This window comes from Choristoneura fumiferana, chromosome 15, assembly GCF_025370935.1.
Source record: "Choristoneura fumiferana chromosome 15, NRCan_CFum_1, whole genome shotgun sequence".
NCBI lineage: Eukaryota > Metazoa > Arthropoda > Insecta > Lepidoptera > Tortricidae > Choristoneura > Choristoneura fumiferana.
The window spans coordinates 12996916-13022622 of record NC_133486.1 but is presented as its reverse complement, the minus strand read 5'-3'; the positions used below and the strand labels follow the sequence as shown (position 1 = coordinate 13022622).

Sequence of the window (25707 nt, the reverse complement as noted above, 5' to 3'; positions counted from 1 at the left end):
ACAGACAGATTGATTCATGCAAACTTGCAAAGAATGAATGGAAGAATGGAAAAAATACCCGTTTAGATAGAGCAATAGGAACAAAGCCCATACAGCTGCTAGCCGGATGTTGTTATATAAATATAAATTATTGTAATTGTAATTGAAAAAAAAAATGAAAAAAAAATATTTATTACCAAAAACCAGAAACAATTTTAAACATTAATTCGGCGACACCCACACTAGGCAGAGCCTGTATCGAGGGAGTCAAAACAGAAAAAAGAAGAAGGAAACAGACACTGATGTTATATAATAATAATAGTAATAAGTATAACTTAACTAAGTCACAACAAATAAGTGTGTGTGTGTGTGTGTGTGTGTGTTTGCGTTTGAATGAGAGTGTGTGTATGTATGAGTATGTGAGTGTATGTGTGCGTATCAAGGTTGGTGCAAAGGCTCCCAACCATTACCTAGTAGTTATTATATCCTCAGCCTCTTTATAGGATAAGCACATGAAATACTTGCGACTCTTTTCCTTAACTTCTGCGAGGCTAAGGAATTTTAAATTTAACTTTTATGCACTGCGTTATACACGAAAGGAAATTGTGATTTAATTTAATCATTAATTGCTCTATTCAGTTTAATACACGAACCTACCTACAAGTGTTAGTTGTCCGTCATTTGGCAACTATAGGGCTATACTACGAAAATCGAAGTTCGTATCGTACCGTCCCTCTCACTCTCGTTTGAAATAATATTAGCATCAGCGGGAGACGGTACAATACGAACTTGGAACTTCGATTTTCGTAGTTGCCCTACTGTTGCAGCTGTATTTGCCAAGTAGTAGAATATAAATGGTAGTTAACGGTACTTATTTCATTTTGAGCTCGAGGGTTATGGTTACTTTTAACTTAAAACTACTAACATGAACAGGATAGCACGATACGAAGTTAGATTTTTCAGATATAAGGCACAGTCGGCTTTTTTTAAATCAATGTTAAATGAAACGAAGATTTACCCCCGGTTTCTTTCCGGTAAATGTGATGCCGTCTCTGTTTGTTTTGTTCTAATAGACGGAGACGGCATCACATTTATCCGTCAAATGAATAGCTCCTTAGGTACTGTATTATGGAGCAAATGGAAAATGAAAAACTCGAAATTATTACGTCAGAGCAGAAAAATTACCATTTGATATTACGTCAACAAGGAAAATTGTCCATCCTGAAAAAGTCGAAAATGGAATCTTGTCCCATGTTAAATTGTCAAATTTGATGTAGGTATGCCAAAAAAAAATTACCACTTGTATTTAGGTACGTACCTACACTCAGAAATATGACGAATTGTAAATATGTTGGACCCGAAATCATTTGTTTTGGGTCTACATATTCAGTTTATACCTGCTGAGCTGGCAACGTTGCATTTTTGTTAGTTTTTTCTCGATTATTCCATAAAAAAATAATGAAAATTAATAATGTTGTCTGATAGAACACTTCTTAATATGTAAGTTAATGTGTCTACTCCATTAATAATTCGTTATAGAGACACATTAACTTAGATATTAAGAAGTGTTCTATCAGAAAACATTTTTAATTTTCATTCAATTTTTATGGAATAATCGAGAAAAACTAACAAAAATGCAACGTTGCCAGCTCAGCAGGAATAAACGCTCTTAAGACAAAGTGGTAGGTAACACATTACACAGGTGTTACTTATGTTTTAACAACACATGGCATAAGACAACATTCACTTATTGCTTATTTAATTTTGTTCCTAATTTATAATTAATTTACAACAAAAATAAATTTGGTTGTAAATATCTTTCAGTGCAATTACATTTTGACTTCACTTTGGATGGTATTCATTTTGGTCCAAATTCAAAATAGTCAATTCAAGAGGACGATTTTCCGTTTATACCAAATGACAGTAAATCGAAACGAAGTATACAGCCTCTTATGATGTCACGACCAATCACATCCTAATCAGAGGCCGTTCCTTCCACATTCACACACATGCAAGCCGTCACAACACAATGCATCAGATAAATATGATTATGTGAACGCAATCATATAAAATATATGAAACCGATACCATTCTGTTGCGTCACGACACAACACGACAGATAAATGTGAATGCAGCTGTTACGTTATTAAAACGCTCGTTAGCATGTGTATGGCCTGAATAAAATGTATGTCGTTTAAACGCACTTTAAGCGCTTGTCATCTGGACTTAGCCTTAGACTCGCACGCAGCTGAGATTTCAATATTTTATACATCAAAAATTAGCCTAACGTTATTCCAGATGGCCAGCTATCTGCACACCAATTAAACAAATCCGTCCAACCGCTTTAACGTGAAGGAGTAGTTCATACACACACATACACTTATAATATCAGTAGGATAGCAGGATAAATAAAACAAGCTTCTACAAAAATAACATCAGTTCAATTGTTATATTTCATAATGTCCGCAACTGAGCATATAACACAGTAAATAACACGGCTTACTTAAATAATTTAACAATATTATGAATAAACAAAACACAAGAGGTTTCTGCATACCGGAACCCATTGTTTCCCACTGATGCACATATAGGTCAGAGTTTTTTTTTATAAGGGAAACAAGTAGTTGAGCAAGCAAGTTAATACGAATTTTTCCGACAAAATACGATTGCAAAACATTACCTATTAACTATAGGTAGTGCCACGTGAGTTGCAGTGAATGATTATACACAGCTACAAAAAGAACGAACACAGAGCTTCAGTTTCAGTGGACTTCAGTCCACTTCCCACTCTGTTCTCATTTTAATGTGGATTCGGACTAACACGCGACTGATTGATTCTGCATAATATATATTAAAATTAATAGACTAACACGCAATTTGAGAACTTTAACGTATCAATATGAAATTGAATTAATAATACGCGAATATTCAGCATTTTTTTGTCATTAGTGTCTTCGCAGGTGTTAAAAGAAAAGGTAATGCCCAGGGTTGGTTTTTTTTAATGAAAATTTAAGACAATACCGATGCTGAATTTAAAATTCTTGTGATTTGTCTTACCTTTGTGCTAATAAACGCAGGACGCTAATGACGTTTGACCACACAGTCAAAACGCTCGAATATTCGCCCGACCGCTTACTTTCTCAACCTCGTATCTGGCCACACATTCAAGAATCATCTTTATGTTAAGTGTGTTAATTTATTGTATACGATTCAGGTAGATACGAGGTAGAGAAAGCAAGCGGCCGACAATTCTAATTTATTAAGTAGAATATCAAGTGTTTACAAACTTTGAAACCAACTTGTGTACTATTCACTCACGAAGGCGCACCCCTCCACAGCTAATTATCAATGTGCACGAGTAAGCCTCGTACTTACACGTTGTCTGTCTTAGTGTGCGTGACAGATGGTACGCTTGCGACTTAGGACACATTCGAGCTACGCACAAATAGATTTATCGTACGGATACGTTTGCAACTACAATTATAACATGTGGAGGCGCCTTCGTGAGTGAACAGATCAGGTCGTTGACAGTATTTTCCAAAATTTCCCTACAGCAAATCATGGAAATAATACCTCCCCGACTCCGTCCACGTACATGCCGTTTATAGCTATCCCGCGGGAACTATGCAAGTTTCCTGGACAAAAGTACCCTATGTTCGCGGGACTCAAACTATCTGTATACCGAATTTCATCTACACCGGTTCAGCGGTTTAGACATGAAAAGGTAACAAAGGCAACAAACAAACAGACTTACAAACTTTCGCATTTATAATATTAGTGGGATGTATTTATCTATTTAAGTACAGTAACAGAGATAAAGTTTGCTCATCGGTCTTCGGAAAAAGGCAATTGCCTGTTCACGACGATTTCCCAACACTGGCGACCGTCTATCAATCATCGTATTTATAAGTGACGTTTTATATCAAAATAAATACTGCACCTTTATGGACTTAATTAGTTCTTCGGATATCTATAGAGAGCTGTTGCAACTACTAGAATAAGGATGGTTCCCTCTTTTTCCTAAAGATGCCATCGTACAATTTAAAGTTTTGGGGGTTTCAACAACTCTTTATTATATGTTTTCATCTAAATGCGTTCGTACTCTATTGCACCTGTACAACGACTGACAAACGTCACATAAGTAGTGTGTGACAACGTTCTACGAAGCCGAAATTAGCAGTCTCTTTGCAAGACCGATGTGCAATCATTATGGCCGGGTACTGTATGTTTATCCGTTGCCTATACCTTAACAAGTTCGTATATGACACTCGTTGGAACCCTGTCGCAGGGAGCCTCTGCTCTCAAGTGTTGCTCACTGCAACAAAGTTCTACCACGTATCACGTACGAACTTGTTATGTATAGTGCCCATAGCAGAAGCTTTGCTTTGTTTGGAACTATACTCGAGTCCAGAATTAGGTGAACCAACTTGACAGTTCGTTTACACAAATTTTGCCATTGAAAAAAAAAAACGCAATATCGATATTACAAAAAAACATAATACGAAATAATAAAAGAAATCTTTTATTTGAAAGATCTGGAAAAAAGTATTGAACATCGGTAAGGACGCCATCCGCCATTTTGTTTTATTGACATTTCATAAATTATATGTCATTCGACAACTTGCTCGGAACTATGAAATTTTCGTTACGTTATTGTTTTTTCGGCTATCAATTTAGTTCGCCTAATTCTGGACTCGAGTTTAGATCAATTAGTATAATATTAAATATAATGACCCGGATAACTCACGTCTTAAATCGAGTTTAATCGAGTTGCAGCAGCCGCTGAGTCGCGTTGCTCCGAAGACGAAGGGCTACGGATTAGCCCGAAACTCGATTTAAGACGTGAGTTATCCGGGTCATTATATTTAATATGAGTGAGTCTCACGGTAGTTTCATGTTCACAATTAGTATAATGTTTAAACTTTCATGATTTTCACTCATAGTTAAAATACCACAAACAGGACTTACCACGCTAAACAAACGAGTAATGTTTACCTCGACATTTCGACCACATTATATTACAGTGGCCGTGGTCACGAGACTGAAGTGTGGGGTGTCAAGTCTGCCTAGCAGCGCGAGTCGAGTCCTTCGAAACCGCACTTGATGACAAATAGTACTGGTACCCGTATCTCGAACTACCCGCACTTGGTCATTTTTATTTGTCACCCCATCATATTACTCGTGTGTTTAGCGTGATAAGTCCTGTTTGTGGTATTTTAGATCAATTAGTGTCAAAATTGTCCAATGATATTTATTTTAATTGGTGTTTTTGATACCATTTCACTTTACTGCCTTAGTTACGTTTAGAACTTTGAACAGCAGCTGCTAGCTACCGTTTAACGCCAATATCATTGTTTGCCGCGCTTGCCGGGTGGTTTCTGCAGCTGGAAACCAGAGGATTCCTGTGAGGGGGCGAAGGAAGGCGCGGCGAGCGGCGCCGGCGCGGGCGCAGGCGTTGGCTGCCAACTGCCACCTGTGTGCAAGGATTTTTCATACTCATAAAGTTGGTATTTGGGTCAATCAAGTTTTTAGTGTACCATGTTGCCATGGTAACGTCTCCTGAGCTAGCATATTTTACGGGGTACAAATCCACTGAAAGTTAAAGAGTTGTGATAGTTTTAAGTAAAGATGTGCAAGTTGCAGAAAGTTTTTTAAAAGTTGGGTGAGTTCTCGGATTCACAAGAAATATAACAAATTTTAATTTAAGAAACGAAAAGTTTCGATCCCCATACAAAATCCGTGAGAAGTTTCGCAATTTTGGAAAGTTTCCTTTGGCACAGTAGTAGTTTTAAGTTTAAGGCAATTCCTTGATGGCTCATCTCCTAAGCGTGCTAATAGTATAAACTGCAAACATTTACCACTGATGTTTCCTGAGTTACGGGACTGAATAACAACACTAATAAGTTGATTGACCCCATTTATGCTGGTTGTAGGCGACATAAAATGACTTTTTATGCTCTAGTGCACAAAGTAAAATCTTCGTCCAAGACCAAAGCAATCAGACACTAAGCCACGAACTCCAGAATTTTACAAGAAATGTTATTATTGAATTTTGGTTTTTATTTTATTTATTTATTTATTTTTATCTTACAAAATTAATAAGACTATGCAATAGTAATAATAATGTTTTTATAGAAATAGAACTTTATCAGAAATTAAAGGTTGTAAATAAACTTTTTTGTATTTTTTTTTTCGCTATTGTAGTGAAAAGCAGAATGTATAACGTGTTCACTAAACTCATTTACTCTCGACAGAACTATAAACACGCGCCTGCGGCTCGTGTGGGTATAAACGCTTCCGGTGAAATGACACGTTTTATGCACTTGTTGCACAATCTAATATTCTCAAACATGACCGTAAAAGTAGTCATTGTTAAACAAACACATGTTGTCTAAACAAATAAAAAAAAAAAACTGGAGTGCTAAACTCTACAACAATATTGCATATAAATTCTATTGTTGTAACTTTAAAAAATGTACAAACACCATTACCGCATAAAGGCTGTTTACGCAAAACGTAACATAGTAGGTCGTGTCGTGTAGAAAGTCACTTTATGGAAATGTGTGATAGACCCTTAAATCAGTAAATAGTCATTCGTAGTCATTCAAAGTCAGTGAGAGACGTTGCACGTCAATAACGATCTCAGGTCAGAGCGAGCTCAGTGTCAATTTGTGTCAGGGACTGGATGGCAAACGAGCAAGTTCATGGTAAGAGATCACCACCGCCCATAGACAACTGCAACACCAGGGTATTGCAGATGCGTTGCAACCTAGAGGCGATGTAATACCTCAGTGCCAGTCAGGCTGTCTTAGCCGGTGCAAGCACTGCTGCTTCACGGCAGGATTAGCGAGCAAGATGGTGTAGGAATCCGTTGCACAGTACCACCTGCAAAATCTAATCTAATCTAAGGTCATCTCAATCATATTTGTAGAAATAAGCATTTGTACGGTGTCAGTAACGTGAAAATATAGTGGTGAACGTAATAGCGGTTTAATTTCATCGACATAACCTCAACCCTTCACAAGACACCGGCGGCAGCTGGCTACAGGAGGCGGCAGCTGTCCAGACCGATCCCAGGGGCTCGGGAGAGGGTCTGCCTTCACATCGGCATCATCATCATCAGCGACAACCAAGGCGCGGCCTGCCCTTCGAGACTGCGTTTTGGTCTAAGTTTTAACCGTAAACGACGCAGGGTGCGCACGTACGTCTCATCAAATCAACCCCCGACAGTTCTCAGGGCGAGAATTGCCACCAAAGGCCATGACAATACCGGGTAAAAAAGTTAAATAGTGTGACACTACATACCGCTAGTATCGTGTCCAGGGAATGGTGATAAAGAGTTTCCCAAATAACTGAAAGGTGTTGGTCCCGCCAACTGCGATATGTTGCCTGAAAAACCAAATTAAGTAAATTTTAATTACACAAATTAATTACTTACGTATTTTCCATGGGATGAACATGATTGATTGTAAACACAACACAACACAATAGATAAATTGAATGTGGCTTAAAACGAAGTATAGTGCGTGACAAAGCATTACTTTGCGTAAGGGCTTAACGCATTCACTGCCACCGACGCACATATGCGTTTTCGGAACTTCGCCCAGTGCCGCTGTCATTATTATTCATACATTTTGAACGTACATGGGCGTCGGTGACACCTGTGGGAAGTCAGGTGGCAGTGAATACGTTAATTAATAAAAAAACAAAACCCAATTGCCTTAAAAACTAAAAGGAAGAAAATAAGTCTAGTGGCCTAAACTCTACCAAGAAGCTCATTTAAGGTTCAACAGTCGGGACCCATTACCAAAGTTTTTTGAGCTGGTTACGATTTAAATTTGTTTTTAAGGCAGTCGGGTTTTTTGATTTTTTATTAAATTTAATGTTTTTTATTTTAAAAGTATTATAACCCATATATATTTAGAATAGGCTAATTATTAACTTTAATTTGATTCCTTGTTTTTTTTTATTCTTAGCCATATTTTTTTCGCACACGCCATATTGAAATATTATATACTCTATGTCATTCCGTCAGTTATGATGAATCCAATGATACCTCATATGTTACAATCCGTCCAGTCGTTTAGGCTGCAGCGAGGACCAAAGAAATGGACATACATACATACATACATACATAATCTCGAAAAACATAACCCTCCTTCTGGCAGTCGGGTAAAAAGCAAGTGAGACATACTCAGAACGGCCCGTGGGTCGGAGAGCACAGCGCGTCCGAGGCTGCTGTCGTTCATGCCAGTTTTGGTTTTCTTGCGGGTGCCCTCCGCGTCGCGAAGTATCTGGTCCAGACTGGTGCTAGCTGTAATAACAACAAGACATCTTTAAATAATTTTTCATCACACTTGCTCGTAAACAGTGTCGTAACATGCAGGCTACCTTGGTTGCAACCCCCCAAATAAACCCTCGACCTTAATGTGCTTGCCATGAAGCCTAAGGTCGGTAAATGAGTCCGTGCCCGTACTGATGCTGCTGCGTCGTGCTTCTAATAGACTCGTTCGTAATTCCTTATTTACCGCCCTTAAGACTCAATGTACTATATTGAATCAGGCGTTACTTTGCGGAGGTCCATATCAATGAACTAAATAACTAAAAGAATTTCCTTGCTCACCCGCGACCTTATGGTAGCTAAGTTTATGCAAGATATGCGTGTTCATGCAGTTCCTCCACCTCCACACTGTAAGAACACACACAAATCACACAAACCCATCTAACACCACCACCACACTACACTGACGCGTTTCGAACTCAACCAGAGCTCATCTTCAGAACAACATCTTTAGAGACAAGACATCTTTATTTCCCAAATGACAGGACCACGGACCGACCAGACGTTAAAAGCGAGCTGTTACTATCAGCTGTTGCCCGAGACACCGTCCGCGTACAACTCTTTATCGCTATCCCGCGGAATTCGCGGAAACTATGTAATTTTCCACAATACAAAAGCTATCATGTCCTTCCCTGGGACTAAAACTATCTGTATACCGAATTTCATCTAAATCGGTTCAGCGGTTTAGACGTCAAAGAGAAAGTAACAAACAAACAGACAGACAGGCTTACAAACTTTCGCATCCCACTAAATAAGTTTGTAAGTCTGTTTGTTAGTTAGTTTGTTTGTTTGTTTGTTACTTCATCACGTTACTTCACCGCTAAACCGATTTAGATGAAATTGGGTATACAGATAGTTTGAGTCTTGGGGAAGGACACAGGATAGTTTTTATTCCGGAAACTTTCATAGTTCCAACGGGATAGCGATAACCGAATTTTCCACGGACGGAGTCGCGGGTAACGGCTAGTTTATAATATTACTAGCGGAGGCGGACCTGGCAGACGTTGTCCTGCCCAATAAAACACTTATACCGACTACAGCACAGCGCCACCTACCGGGTCCAATCGCGTTTTCAAACCATCCAGAAACCTATTGAAGTATCCACGCGAAATTTCATTTAAATCAGTCCAGGCGTTTAGGAGGAATTAGGTGACAAACACACGTACAGAAGAATTATATATATTTAGGTAGATAAAGTCCGATTGTACCAACTTTGTGTATGTTTTAGCAAAAATAAATGATTTGATTTGGATAAAACGAAAACTTACCGGAGATAGAGTTGAACACGTCAGTGGAATCCTTGAGGACGTACTTCCTCAGATTGAGGTACTGCTCCTTCTGCGCCTCCACTTGCGTGTGGACTGCTTGCAGCCGCCCCGCCAGCGCCACCAGAGACTCGTGCATGCGCCGGATGCCCAGCGTCAACTCTGAAAACATAAAATAAGGTTGAAGAAGTGATCATTTTATCTAGAATAAGGGTTTTCACAGAAGCGAAATATCGCTAGATTGCGTTAGTATCGTGAGGTCCGTTTGACGTTTGAGAGAGTGAGAGAGAGAAACATTTATTTACGCATGTTCGATACACATAAAAATTACAGATGGAAAGAATAAAAGTAATATCGAATAGTAAATGACGTGGCTCGTGATTGGTAAAATTTATGGCTGGCCACAAATTGCAGTAAAATATGACCCGCTTGGAATTACCACATTACACCTTTATATATAATTTGAGTGAATAATAGTAGTAATTTTAGTTAGCAAAATAAAAAAAAGTTAAATACCTAAATTTACTTTTCACTTCTCATGCTTGTAAAATTCGTGTTTATGCTGTATACGTACGTGCTGTGTGTATATGTTTATGGTGTGTTTGTGTGTGTGTATGTGTGTGTGTGTGTGTATGTGTGCGCGCGTGTGCGCGTGCGTGTGTGTATGTGTGTGTGCATAATTTTGAAATAAAGAGTTTAAATGAAGATTTAAACTAATGTCGCATACATATTTCGACAGATTCTTGCATATTTTCGTCATTTTCTGCTTTTATGCATATTTGCATGTATATTTCAAGCTTTTTATCGTACTTCCTACTAATATTATAAATGTGAAAGTTTATGAGTGAGTGAGTGAGTATGTTTGTTACTACTTCACGCTGAAACGGCTGGACGGATTTGGATGAAATTTGGCAAAAAGTTAATTTATAACCTGGATTAAAACATAGGATACTTTTTATCCCGATATTCCCACGGGATGGGGATAAAATCTCGAAACAACAAACGTTGGGCTTAGAGTAATAAAATTTGACATGATTGTTTTTAATGTAACGTCAATTAAAACAACTATTTAATTTTCGGGAATTCCTACGAGAAATTTTAAAAATCCCGGAATTTCAATTCAGCTGCTGGACCTAATGATTTACGAGTGCGAAGGCACGGTTAAACACTATTGTTGCATATAATCCGATCTGTAGTTAGAACGAACCTTGTTCAGTGAGAAGCTTGGGCGACGATTGCATCTGCTTGTCTGCCACTTCCATCTGCCGACGGAACGTGATAATCTGCTGTTCTAGTTCACTGAGCACTTCCTTGATGTAGGGGGGCGGCGCCATGCCTTCCAACTCCGTGCCTGCATCAAAGACAACATGAAATAGCAAAAAAACATTAAATTAAAAATCAAATCAGGTTTTTTGATTTTTTTAATTTAATGTTTTTTATTTTATAATTTTTGATATTTCTGTGAAAATAGTAGATTAAGGGGCTGTTTCACCATCCATTGCTAAGTGTTAACTGACGGTTAAGTGTGATGCCGTCTCTATCTGTTTTGTTTGAATAGACGGAGACGGCGTCACATTTAACCGTCAGTTAACACTAATCTGGATGGTGAAACAGCCCCTAAAAGTATTATAACCTATATATTTAGAATGGGCTAATTATTAGCTTTCATTTGATTTCCATATTGTTACAATACAACATTTTTTTAAATACCTTCGCCATATTTTTTTTCGCAGACGCCATATTGGTCCAGTCGTTTAAGCTGCAGCGAGGACCAAAGAAATGGACATTCATACCCACATGCATACATACATACATACATACTTACATACATACATACATATATACGCTCGAAAAAAATAACATTCCTTTGGGCAGTCGGGTAAAAACAAGAGGAAATGTCGTAAGTACCGGTTGGTTTGTGTTGTAACCAGTCCCGCCGGAAATACTCACATGCGTAAAGACTTCTCGGCGATTATTGGTAGTATGAGGAGATAGGTAGAAGAACGAAGGTCGTCGACATAGCCAAACGAATTAGCTCGTTGGAGTGGCAATGAGTTCGCATGGAGACCGCGTATCGGCAAGCGCAGTGTAAGACGTCCACCAACGAGATGGACTGACCGGGTTAGAGCCGCGAGTTCAGGTGGATGCAGGCCGCTTCCAACCGAAGTAACTAGGTCTACGGGAGCAGCCTATGTTCAACAGTGGACGGCTGATATGATGATGATGCATTCTGATCGTAGTATTTTTTGTAGCGTCTGTGGTTTTGTGTGTGTGTGTGTGTGTGTGTGTGTCACTCACCGAGCGCGTCCCGGGCGCAGGTCTCCGCGTGCGCGAGCGCGGCGGCGGCGGCGGCGCGCAGGCGGCCCGCGGCGCAGCGCCCGCGACACACGCCGCTGTGTGTGTGTGTGTGTGTGTGTGTGTCACTCACCGAGCGCGTCCCGGGCGCAGGTCTCCGCGTGCGCGAGCGCGCGGCGGCGGCGGCGCGCAGGCGGCCCGCGGCGCAGCGCCCGCGACACACGCCGCTGTGTGTGTGTGTGTGTGTGTGTGTGTCACTCACGAGCGCGTCCCGGGCGCAGGTCTCCGCGTGCGCGAGCGCGGCGGCGGCGGCGGCGCGCAGGCGGCCCGCGGCGCAGCGCCCGCGACACACGCCGCTGTGTGTGTGTGTGTGTGTGTGTGTGTGTCACTCACCGAGCGCGTCCCGGGCGCAGGTCTCCGCGTGCGCGAGCGCGGCGGCGGCGGCGGCGCGCAGGCGGCCCGCGGCGCAGCGCCCGCGACACACGCCGCTGCTCAGCGTCAGCGCCTGACGGAGCGTGGCCTCCGCTTCCACTGACACCTGGAACAGTCTTCATTTCAAACCCGGAACCTAAAATAGGCTAGTGTCACAAAACAGATAGGTACAGAAATCAATCTACATACAAAATGAGCTCGAGCAACGCACACATAGACACTGCTCACGGACCGGTTGGGACCAGTGCGAGCGCGAGTGCCATCCGCTCGAGAATGCGAATTTATTACACTTCAAAATATAAAAATCGTACATTTCGCCAATGTCGAAATCGTCGCTAGATATTTTCTGTTACAAATTTGTAATATAACAATAACATTAACATTTAATTATTTAGTTATTATTAGTTTTTATTTCCATTCTTCCTGTTTCATTCTCAACAATAAATCAAACAACTAAGATACGAGTGCCACTATATTGTATTTCGATCCAATTTATGTAAAGTGTAAACAAAGACGCCATTTATCCGACCACAGACATTCAGTGATGTGAAAACCTAGAACCTATTGCAAAATAATTAATCTGTTCAGTAAATCGATTAATTTATTAATTGAACAGATCAAAGTATTTTTGTCTATTTTATTATTTACAATACTTGATTTAATTCCAAACACTGTTTATTTAATTATAAAAGCAGTAACTATTTTTAATTTTAAGCTACTATAGATTATACCCATGTTTCGTTCAAGAAATAACGTCAGATTTTGACGAAGATTTTTTCAAATGAAAATTAAATATTGAAAGTCTAGTTAAAAGACACGAATTATAGATATATGTGTTATTGATTCGATCCAGTGGTTGTTTATACAAGGATTTTGATGAAATCGGTTTGTTTACACTTCTTATAAATTGGATAGACACAACCATACCACGATAGTTTTTTGTGCATAAGCCATAGTTGACAACCCTAGAGCGACCGCTGAGCGTACGTATGAAAAGTGAAGTACATAGGTACATGAGATAACTTCTGTACCTTTTTGTTTTGTGCTAGTGTACTAGAAATAGTAGATTATTGTTGTGGCATGGAAAAAAACAATAGCTGGCTGATTACGAGTCGTTTAACTAATACGTACGAAACTAGCAATTGCTATTCCAGCCGAGACTAATACAAAGCTTTTCTGAAAAATAGTGAAGAAAAAAACTAAATTTGTACTGTCAGTTCTGCGTGATTTCTAGCCGTGCAACACGTTTTAGCACGGCGTGACGTCACTGGCATCCACTCTCGAACTTTGACGCGCTTCACAATTTTTTGTTTGATTGGCAATAAAAAAACGTGTCAGCTGCCCGTGCTCCTAAGTACTTATATTATACAGCGTCTCCGACCATGGAGCTTTAAATTCCAGGTTCGATTCACAGATATAGATTACACTAGATTACGCAAACGCATCTACTTCGCGTGTACGAACCCGGACCTTGGTCGGGGTTGGCCCCATACAAAGAATGACCGCAAACTGACTAGTCATGACTAGTGACTGACTCGAGCCCCACGGCGCGGGCGGGCGGCGCATTTGAATCGATTTTGCGCGGACATCGGGGAATTCACATCGCTAATTCGCTCTTGAGACGTCACAGTAGATATAAAAAAGTGACACGGTTGGTTTTCATACAGATTGAGGTGTTTGCGTTATCTAGTGTAATCTATATCTGTGGTTCGATTCTACTCACGAAACTAAGCTACTTTTGTTTTGTAACATTTTCAAAAAACTTAAAGGACTCCGGACTTAAAGTATGAAAAATGTGGTTTCAGTTAAATATCCTGAGATTTAGATATGTTATAGATCTCAAAGTCCTTAACAAAAGCCTCTAAGGGTGCTACCTCTGTTTCCGAACCCTTTTAGAGTTTAGTTTAGTTTTTTAGAGACTTTTGTTCAGGACTTTAATGTGCCGTCAATTTAGTATTGTATCGCATACATTGAAAATTAGTTACATTTCAATTGTATGATAAAATGAAATTAACAGTGGTCAATATATTGTAGCTCAGTTATGCGACTGGAATCGAACCCTGGATTTAGGGCCCCCGCACATTATGACCACCAGTCACCGCCACCAAACGCGACCACCAGTGGTTCAGCCAGTCCACTACACGCCGCCACCAAGCCACTGGTGGCTTCATGCGGCCACTTGCGTCAAGTGATCGGACACTGTGGCCGTGTGGGCGCAAGAGTCGAACAAAACGCAGCCACAACTAGCGAGCGCGGTCGACTCCCGCAGCTTGTGGCTCGGACGCGGCCACTCAAACGCTCGGCGTGCGCCGAAGGGGTGTAGTTATTGTACGACCTGGACAATGCTCGACCGATTTTGTACGACCTGATAATTCAATCACATGTCACTTGGAACACGGGTCGAGCTTTATCACCCTGTACCGATAATGTTCAAGGTGCTATGGACAACCTGATTTTGTACGACCTAATAATCGGAGCACACTTTTGACAGCAAGCAATCGATTCGCACGATTGATCATGTTTTTCGTGTACACCGAATATTAATAAATTTAGTAGAAAATAACTTAATTTGGTCCTGGCGCTTCACCGGCCGCTGCCGCGGCACGCTCGCTACGCTCGCTCGGCTCGCGCATTGTGGTCACAATTGGACCTAACACAACCTAACACAAATCTATGGTCATTCGATTCGATTGGATTCCGATTATAACGACGTACAATAACAGGTCGAGTATTAACAGGCCGAGCAAAAATTTGGACACCCTAATAATGCACGACCTAATATTGTACGACTTGATAATTCTAATCCAAAATGAGTTCGTATTGTCAGGTCGTACAGTGATGGCTGAGCAGTATAGGGTCGAGCATTACTGGTCCCCCGCCGAAGCAATACAAAATGCGTCCGCAGCTCTTGGCTCAAGCGTGGCCGCCACTAAGAGCTTGTCCAGAAAGGGCGAATTCGCCGCGATTCTCTCGCGCGTATTACGCGCGACCGTTGCGTCCACAAGGTGCGTACCAACGCGCGAGCATTTGGGCACTCGATACGTGCACTCGCTCTAGAGTTCGCGCGTTAACTGGACGCAACAAAGCGTCCCTAGTATCTCGAGTCGAGAGTCTGGCGTAGTGCACGCGATTTACGCGCGTATTTTGAATTCGCGCGATGCTTGTGGACGCGATGTATTGACGTCTAGTATCTCGACAACATTTATCACGAGCTTTGCGGTGAAGGAAAACATCGTGAGGAAACCTGCACAAACCTGCGAAGCAATTCAATGGTGCGTGTGAAGTTCCCAATCCGCACTGGGCCCGCGTGGGAACTACGGCCCAAGCCCTCTTGTTCTGAGAGGAGGCCTGTGCCCAGCAGTGGGACGTATATAGGCTGGGATGATGATGATGATGATCTCGACAACGCGCGTATGAATTCGCGCGATACGATTCGCGACGAATTCGCCCCTTCTGGACAAGGTCTAAGTGGCCAATGTGCGGGGGGCCCTTAAAGCCCCATGGTCAGAGACACTGTAGATGCGAAAGTTTTTAGCGTAACGCCAAATATGCAAACCTTATGCAACGGCTTACTGGACACCCTCATGACATCCGAACTGATAGACTTCTGCTTCTTAACGAACTCCTTGAAGTTCTCCACATTGGTCAGAATCTCATTCGGCAGCTTGTTCTGTTTCGGCGGTTCACCTGCAAGCATAAACGTTTACAATTTAATGAATCAGGCGTTACTTTGGTCTATACTACGAATAAATCCCTACTAATTCTGTCTGTCTGTTACGCTTTCACGTCGAAACCACTAAACCGATTTTGATGAAATTTGGTATATAGGAAGTTTGAACCCCAAGGATCAACATAGGATACCTTTTATTCCGGTAGAGGGCGCCACCGCGCGATAACCTAGATCCGCGCAGATGAAGTCGCGGGCATAAGCTAGTACTTAATAAGTCAGGAAGCGACAAATTCCACACAAAAAGTGGCCATACTTTAAACCAAAACGACTTATGATTCAAATACGAACCATTTCCCAGGTTGCAAATAGACGAACTTGTCGATTGGTTAAAATTCAGAAACAAAGTAGGGATTGGTTTGCGCGCGTGATGCACTGTCAGATCACGCGCAGAACACGGTTTTTAAGCTCCGCCTACTACACGCAAGGCCATTTTTCTAACGCAGTTACAATTCCTGACTTATTTACTAAAGTTTACCCGCGGCTTCGCACGCGTATACTATTTGACGTGGTAATTACATTTGAAATTCCGGGATAATACAAAATTCATCTGGGTAATCACAAAATTTATATCGTGATCTTCATTAAGGTGTTAAGAACAACTGTACAAAATTTCATGCCTAAGCCCAACGGTTGCCATTTCGAGATTTTATTCCTATCCCGTGGGAATATCGGGCTAAAAAGTTGCCTATGTATTATTCCAGACGTCCAGCTGTCTACGTACCAAATTTCATCCAAATCCGTCTAGCCGTTTTAGCGTGAAGGAGTAACACACACGCTGATTGTTATAGATAGAGGCTGTGTCGTTACTTACTTTTGCCGTCGCCTGTTGTCGTGTTCGCTGCGCCGATACCGCTCTGAGACAAACCACCAAGCCCAAGGCTCGGGGTTACTGTAACAGAATAAACCGGAAATGTTGTCTGTATTCTTTATATCATGCAGATACACGTTGAATAAAAGAAACACAAAAAGTGTGTGCGCAAATAGCATAGCAAGCGAAACAAGAAATTTGAAGTGTAGCTCCAATCGTTTGGCTGTAAAACCGATGTAACAGATGATGGACAGACAGACACACGTGACTGATAGCAATAGGCCGGTTAAAATCAAAAATCAAAATCAAAAAAATCAAAATCATTTATTCAGTAAATAGGCCGCAATGGGCACTTTTACACGTCATTTTTTTAAAACTACCAGCGCTTTCGGAAAGACCATCATTGCCAAGAAGAATGCGCCGCAAGAAACTTGGCAGAAAGTCATTTTTTCAACATAAAATAATTACAAATAAAATACTTAAAAACTACAGTATACAATGAAATAAAAGAAAATACAAAATAATAATAATAATAATACAGGGATGTATGGGGTCCCTTAGTTACAAAACTAAACTCTAACTATAATCTACGTTCAGTGGAAGTGTAGACTGCTTCCACCGTCATAAATTAAAAATAATAATAATTATAATAATAATAATTTAATTCTGAAATTTACATTTCAGGTCAAGTAACCATTAAACTTTTGGATTCCGAAGGCAAGCTCACGTCTGCCGCCCCCAAAGTTAGCTCACACGAACTCATGTCATGCTCTGAAAGCAGAGCGGTACCGAGTGCATGGTATTGCTTCCGTTCCCATAAGCTCTATGGGATCGTCTTGGGAGCTTCGACGTCGCGGGCCTGTGACTAGAAATTAAACTAAAAATATACACGTTTAAAATCCATAAGCTTAACAATATACAGCCTTAAATATAGCAAGGGGATGTATAAAGTCCCTGAGTTAATAATAAAATTACTATATAGCAAGGGGATGTAGAAAGTCCCTGAGTTAACAATAAATAAAATTCCTAATCTAAATAATTCAGAGATGTATATAGTCTCTGAATGTCAAAGTAAACTAATTTAATTAACCAAATTATACAATCTTCAGAGGTGTAAAAAGCCTCCAATGTCAAAAACTTAAAATAATTATTAAAATAAAGAAATGGAGATGTATAAGGTCTCCAAATGTCAAACCAATAAATATTTTTAAATTAAATTCTGCAACGTGGACAACGGCAACAGAACCAGAAACTAGACACGAAATGCGCCGGGACACTGCCAAGTCACACTTCACAACACTTATTTATACACCGACATAAAAACACACACATACACAAACACGAATACATCACATCACACATCAACATCCTAATTTTCATCGGCTTTCAGTTTAGGCCATGTCGCATCATCACATAAGTACTCCTCAACTTTATAGTAAGCTTTCTTCAGAAGTGCACTCTTTATGTATTCTTTAAAAGAGTTGTGTGGCAATTTCCATGCTTCTGTTAGATCTCTCTAGTCAATATAAAGTTTACTACGATTGGTTCAGTAATAACCTCCTAACGCCCAGAGTCCTTTATAAAGGACTTATTGTAATTTCAACATCAAACTCTATCATAATGAAGTTTGATATCGAAAATACAAACTGAAATATAGATGCATAGAAAAACCAGAAAAATAAGACTAGCGCTAGGAATCGAACCCAGGTCCTCGGCATTCCGTGCCACTACACCACCACTGGACAGTGATACAGACACGAATTTCTCCCATGCACCATAAAACTCAGCTTGTTTGTTTTCTTATTTAGTCACTTAAGCAGCGACACTAGCGACATCTATGCCGTAGCCCTCATCGAGAAGCTTTCAGCACCCCATTGGAACTAACCGCTCACCCGGACAAGAGATGTCGTTATTAAGCAATCAAATTAAGATTGTTTTTTTGGAATCTTTTTGTATTTTTTATTTCAATTCCAAGTTTTTACGGAATGCCGAGGACCTGGGTTCGATTCCCAGCGCTGGTCTTATTTTTCTGGTTTTTCTATGCATCTATATTTTAATTTGTATTTTCGATATGGGTTTTACGGGATGACCGTAAAAGTAACAAAAAATTTGGAAATTAAATAAAAAAGAATCCAAAAAAACATTCTTAATAAAGTTTGATGTTCATAAATCAAAAATTTGACTTGGGCGATAGGAGAATAATCTTGTCCACATTTTGAAGTCAACTAATTTTTTCAAGTAAAATGTTAATTGTTGCAACGGGGAATACTTGCCTGTGGTGGTAGCTCCTGTAGAACCTAATTTAGAACCTGTAAATACAGACACACTTTCAATTACATAGCATATACATACATACACACACAGATGCTAATAGATCAAGAAATTTCGTAGGGCACTACAGCATTCAAGCAGTCTACAAATTAGAATTACATAATAAAATTTTGCGACCCACTTTACAACGTTATCTATCACAGTAAGGTATGATTCATATGCTGAAGGATTTCAATCTTACGTTTTTCACCTCATAAATACCGAAATCCGTCAATTCAATTAATTTAATTCGAGTGGTTTGGACCTATGGCCTCTCAAGCAGAAATTCATGTGCGGAATTACATTTGAAATTTACCACGCGAGTTTTACGGTGAAGGAAAACATCGTGAGGAAACCTGCACAACCCTGCGAAGCAATTCAATGGTGTGTGTTAAGTTCCCAATCTGAACTGGGCCCGAGTGGGAACTACGGCCCAAGCCCTCTCATTCTGAGAGGAGGCCTGTGCCCAGCAGTTGGACGTATATAGGCTGGGATGATGATGATGAATTCTGAGAAAACCCATAGTAGGTTAGTCATCATCCATCATCATTTCAGTCTATGTACAGTCGACGTCATAAATAAGTGATCACTTTTGTACCTTGTCGCTTTCAGTCGGTACACCATTTTGTATGGCTTTTCAAATATGACGTCAAAAAGTGATCGCTTATTTATGATGTTGACTGTACGTCCCACTACAGGGTACAGGCTTCCTCTCAAAATGAGAGGGCTTGGGCCGTAGTTCCCACGCGGGCCCATTGCGGATTGGGAACTTCACACACACCATTGATTTGATTCTCAGGTGTTACAGGTTTCCTCACAATATATTGTCCTTCAAATGATAAATTTAAAATGGAATTACGCACATAAATTCTGAAAAATTCGGACAATCTAGTCAATCTACGGCAGGGTTTCTCAAAGTGGGGTCCCAAAGATGAGTGTGTATACAGGGTCAGTCTCTAAAATGTCCAAAAAAACTTTTTGACAGTGAAACTGGTCCGTGACTGTAAAAAGTTTAAGAAACCCTGCTCTACGGCCTAGTAACCCATTGAAGGATCTGCAACTAATCTATAAGATCTCACCGCATGACGGCGTGATAGTATGGTACGTATCCCTTTTAGCAAACTTGATCTGGTAGCTGTTCTCAGGTTCATAATCACGCACGGGCTCATCACAGTACGATGAGCCCAAGTAACTTGGCATGGTTTGAAAGGTCTGGGTGATCGGGATGTAGGGCCCTTCGAAAGGAAAGGAGTGGTTCGGGTACATTATACTGGAAGAAAAGGATTTTATAGTGAGGATGGAGAGTTAGGACTGTGCTACTAAAGAGTTGTTACAACTAAAAACTTACTCGGTTTGTACAATCGAGTTCATAAACCTGTGGGCAAAAATTTCATCAAACATATCTGAACACGACTCTATTGTTAACGGCATAGAAGCATGTTCGTTCAGATATTTTTGATAAAATGTTTGCTCACAAGTTTATGAACCCGACTGTACTCAGAGGAACAATCCCTTTTAATGATTAAAATACTATTTAAAAACAATTTGTATGTACCATTTTGATACATGTCACATATTTTTTGGTTCTAATTATCCGTCCATGGTCCTGAGTCAGAAGGTGAGGATATAATAATATTTTTATGATCTGCCACATTACAGCTAACCAGTAACTTCTATTAATTAAATGACATACCAAATAGGCTGTTAGTTGTGTTGGCTGCGCTTGTCCCAAAGCCAAAACTGTTCTGAGTGGAGGCTGCTCCAAAACCGAAGCCACCCAGGCCTCCAAGTCCCGTGCTGGCTGTAGTGGCTGGGTTACCAAAGCTTAAACCTGCAACAATTGGTTAGTAAGTAGGTTAAATAAATTGAGCGGCAAAAAATCTGGCCCTTGAGCAGTCAAATGTATAAAGTGGGCCAAATTTTGTGTTGCTGAGTAATCATTATCCAGCCTGTAGGACCAGGGTTTCTTACTTTATGCAGTAATGGACCACTTTCACATTTGAAACAATTCCACGAAGCGTTGTCAAAATATTTTTGTTCGAAATTTCCTAATATCCATACTAATACTAATATATTATAAATGCGAAAGTGTGTTTGTATGTTTGTGTGTTTGTCCGTCTTTCACGCCGTAACGGAGCCACGGATCGACGTGATGTTTGGCATAGAGATAGTTTATGGGCCCGAGAGTGACATAGGCTACTTTTTATCCCGGAAAAATGCACAGTTCCCGAGGGAACAGCGCGCGATTGTAACTAAGGGACCCCATACATCCCTGTATTTCTTTTATTATTATTTTTTGTATTTTTTTTTTCTCTTTAATTGTATAATATAGTTTTTAAGTATTTTATTTGTAATTATATTTTTATGAAAAAATGACTTTCTGCCAAGTTTCTTGCGGCGCATTCTTCTTGGCAATGATGGTCTTTCCGAAAGCGCTGGTAGTTTAAAAAAATGACGTGTAAAAGTGCCCATTGCGGCCTATTTACTGAATAAATCATTTGAATTTTTTGAATTTTTGAATTTGATAACGGAATACTACGCGGGCGGAGCCGCAGGCAAAAGCTAGTATATACATATTTACAGACTGACCTACAGTGGACCCCTAAGGACCACTTTAAGAAACCCTGCTTTAGGGCCTATGCTAGCTGGCGCGGGTGCACTTCGCGGGCGCACGCTTTAGGGTGCAGGTACAGGAAAAATCCGTCGCACACGATGCGTGCAAACCTTGCAGTCAGCATAGGCCCTTACTCCTGGCTATACTAGTGGAGACCATTAGGTAAGGCAGTTGAACTGAAATTCTATAATTTTATTAAATTCCCATGTGGATTTCCAAAACTTCCTTACATATTTATTATGTGAAGAATAGGTTTGTTTCATGGCTCATTTTTTTTAATTTTTTATTTATAGCAATGGGAAACACACAACATAATGGAGCGGCAACACCACTGCTTAAATAACGGTGACGGTACGGAATCGCAGTGACGTGCCGTAAACGTCAGGACTTTACTACATGCTCTCCACCAAAAGTCGTAACGTTTACGGCACGTCACTGCGATTCCGCACAGTCCGCGTATTTTGAGCGTTACTGCGATTCCGTACCATCACCGTTTTTTAAGCAGCGGTGTGGCCGCTCCTTAACACATTTTTCAGATTATGTTTAAATACCAATCCCATGTGGATACAAGGATACAGAGTATTCTGTGTTATTAATTAGTTTCACTAAAAAGTTACCAGAAGAGGCAGTGCTTGTCCCAGTGCCGAAGTTAAGGCTGCCTGTACCGAGCCCTGCTCCAAATGACGGGGCAGTACTTTGCCCAAATGCTGGGGCAGCAGTTGCACCAAACGCCGGTTGCGAGGTTGCTCCTGAAAAAACGTATGTCAGATTCGTTACAATGTAATTATTACATAAAAAAAATCATCTCAACATCAATCTCAATCTCTTCCTTAGATATTCCTAATTTATTGAATCAGGCATTACTTTGCGGAGGTCCATATATATCATTGAACTAAAAGAATTTCTTTGCTCACCCATGACCTAGGTCCTAGGTCCTCTAGGCAGCTAGGTGGCTAGGTAGGTAGGTGACATAGGTTGTGGGTGAGCAAATAAATTATTTTAGTTCATTAGATATTCCTGGTATCTTTTTTTTATTTAAATGGGACCAAACCGATTTTAGCTTCTGAGTTAGCAACCATTACTGCCAATGACTCTTAACAGCAGCAAATTCTGTCTGACCAGTTTTTATACAGTTTCTAGACAGGGGTTGGAGTTGCAATAGCATGTTAACATCGAGCTAGGTACTAGTGGCAGACTAACAATGGGGTGGAAGAGATGGCCTGCCCGAGGCTCCAGTTCCAAGGGGCCTCTTGATAAAGTTCTGATACCTTACCAAGGCTAAAAATATGATTTATTCATCAATTTGTAATACTGGGGGACCTCATTCAGCTTTGCTGCCCTGGGATCCAAACAGTATTTAGTCTGCCACTGCTAGGCACTAATTTCGAATATTTGCATTTTGCACATAAACCTGCTTCATAGGAAAAAGAAAATACAATAGAAAGTGTACGTAGTAGATTATGAGAATGGAAACAAAGGCCTCTTTCGGAACCCACAATTAGGGTTGCCATATGAAAAAATTAAAGAGTCCTGACATCACCCTAAAAGTCCTGACATTTCATGTAACAGAGATTTGACGTAGTTGAATGTTCACGGTGTTCTGTATCGTGGATTCGTGGATATATGCTTACTTTTCCCTTCACCTATTATTATTAGTACCTGGTATTTTGTGTTATTTGATTAATAATTAAAACCATTTAAGAGATGTAGATTTTTTATTTATGTTGGAGTAAATAAATAACAAAACTAGATTGTAACTATATTTATAATTTAAGCAAATAATTAATTAGAGAAGAGATCTCTTTAGCTGTAATTTATTGTATGTTGAATTGCTTTGAAAGAAATATTATTAATTTTATTGATTAGTTACTACTTAATTTATCATTTCACTCATAAAACACGGTTTAATAAATGTAACATGAAAACAAATATTTAATTATTTTTTTCAAGTCCAGCCGCAATCCTGATGTATTGCTATACACAATCAACATCAAAATTTGACAGTAAATTTGAAAAAAACAATATATTATAATAATTTTTAAACAATTTGTAGTAATGAGAACTGAGGTTTTTTTCTACAAATTTTATTTGTACAATAAAATTATTGTATTATACAAGGAAATGACTCTACTAAACACCAACACAATAAGCAGTATAGAAAACACAGGTATATGGATGTTTTCTAAGGTATTATCACTTCAGATTTGTAGTGGTTTTTATATGAAATTAAATATTTACGTACCAAAAGCTGGCGTAGCTGTTGCTCCAAAGGCAGGAGCGGCTGACGTCGCCCCAAACGCTGGCGTAGCTGTTGTGGCCCCAAAAGCCGGGGCCGTCGAGGTGGCCCCAAACGCAGGTGCCGCTGTTGCCCCAAAGGCAGGTGTCGTACTAGCTCCAAAGGCAGAAGTCGATCCGAAGGCGGGGGCAGCCGCCCCGAACGTAGAACTAGTGTTGGCCCCGAAAGCTGGAGTCGTGGACGCACCGAAAGCAGACGTGGCCCCAAACGCGGGGGCAGAAGTCGTCGCGGTGCTCCCGAAAAAACCAGATGACTGTGTTGTAGCCGTCAATCCGAAGCCTGACGCCGCTGGCCTATACAAAAGTGAGGTTATATTTTGATTTTTTTTTTAAGTTTAAATCAAAAATAATATCAAAGACAATAAGAGTTTTTAAAAGTTATAAGGGCGTGATCATGAAGGTTTTATGTACTTACTTGTTGGCGCCAAAGCTGAAACCTCCAGCGAGTCCTGAAGAAGCGGGCGCGCTAGACGGAGCTCCGAATGAGAAGGACATTTTATTTTATGATTTACTTCACGATACTGCTTTAAATAACTTTTACATGAAGACGAAATACATTTATCCTTATTCATATGCAATGGCCAGCATTATTATTTACTTTTTTAAATGGGATGAACTGAACGTTATTTCGATTCAATGATAGAACAGAGCGCCGAAAACGAGCGAAGCGACTAGCTGCTGTCAAAAAAAACAAGTGTCAATGACTTGACAGATGCGTTCCGTTTAGATGTTTATTTCCGTGTCTCAAGCAGCGTGGATATTAAGCTTCGTTGCTAGGCTTCTGTTTTAAAACAATTGAACGCGCGTTTTCCACGTGTTTTTTCTGATTAATTTTACTGACAAATTGAATTAAATTGATCTTTAAAGTGCTAAAATGAATCATCTTGCGTGGGGCGGCAGAATGGCAAAAGCGTGTCGAGCTTCCTTTAAAACAACTCCGATAGCTACTGATATTACATTCATCCCTCGAGCTTACGTATACCCCACACCAAGACCCAAGATGCCTGTAGTTCATCAATCTGAAGCAATTTATGAAAGGCTCTGTACGGGAAATCTCAGAGTCGAATCCGGCGTTCTTGGACGATTTCCTAAAATAAAAAATGTTTCTTTGTTTTAGATAACTCTAGTAAGAAAAATAACAGGACAGGACATATTAAATTATTGTAAGTTGATCAGTTTGTTTTATTTGAATTGAATTTGTAATTTATTTCACTGAATGAAAGTACTTCTTTTGTTGCTGTAATGTAAATGAATCTGATATCTACACAAATTTGCCTAACATAAACAATGAATGTGTAAGATTTAACGTGCCAATTAAAATTAGATCTCATTACAAATTCAATCAAGTATCATATTTGTTGAAGACTTTGTCAACATGATGCTTGCTAATTAATTTTATCTACTTTATAGGTTAAGAACTGTTATTAAAAAAAAAATATATTAAGGAATATTCAGTAAATACAAAATATCCATAGGACTAAAACTACTATTAAACTAAAATAACTAAAACTTTAATTAAAAAAGAGAGGTGGGCCTCTTGGCATGGTGCCCATCACGCAGGCAGCATTCCCGCGTTGAACTGCGATTGCGATTCTTTGCGCGAGAAAGCTGCCGGTGCGAGGGTTGCCTGCCTGTTGC

The 25707-nt window shown here is 40.0% G+C and overlaps 1 protein-coding gene across 1 annotated transcript; it reads right to left on the bottom strand.

The window, feature by feature from the left end:
* Window positions 1–2398: 2398 nt before the first annotated feature.
* On the bottom strand, window positions 2399–25235 carry LOC141435609 (uncharacterized). The gene is made up of 13 exons (XM_074098349.1): window positions 24485–25235; window positions 24017–24363; window positions 22392–22523; window positions 20854–20991; window positions 19124–19159; window positions 16854–16931; window positions 15869–15999; window positions 12274–12418; window positions 10793–10936; window positions 9589–9747; window positions 8174–8293; window positions 7285–7368; window positions 2399–5452 (listed from the first exon to the last, which is right to left on the bottom strand). Exons 1-13 carry the CDS (start codon window positions 24562–24564, stop codon window positions 5328–5330), a joined length of 1719 nt encoding a protein of 572 aa, XP_073954450.1. The 5' UTR covers window positions 24565–25235; the 3' UTR covers window positions 2399–5327.
* Between the last annotated feature and the right edge of the window lie 472 nt (window positions 25236–25707).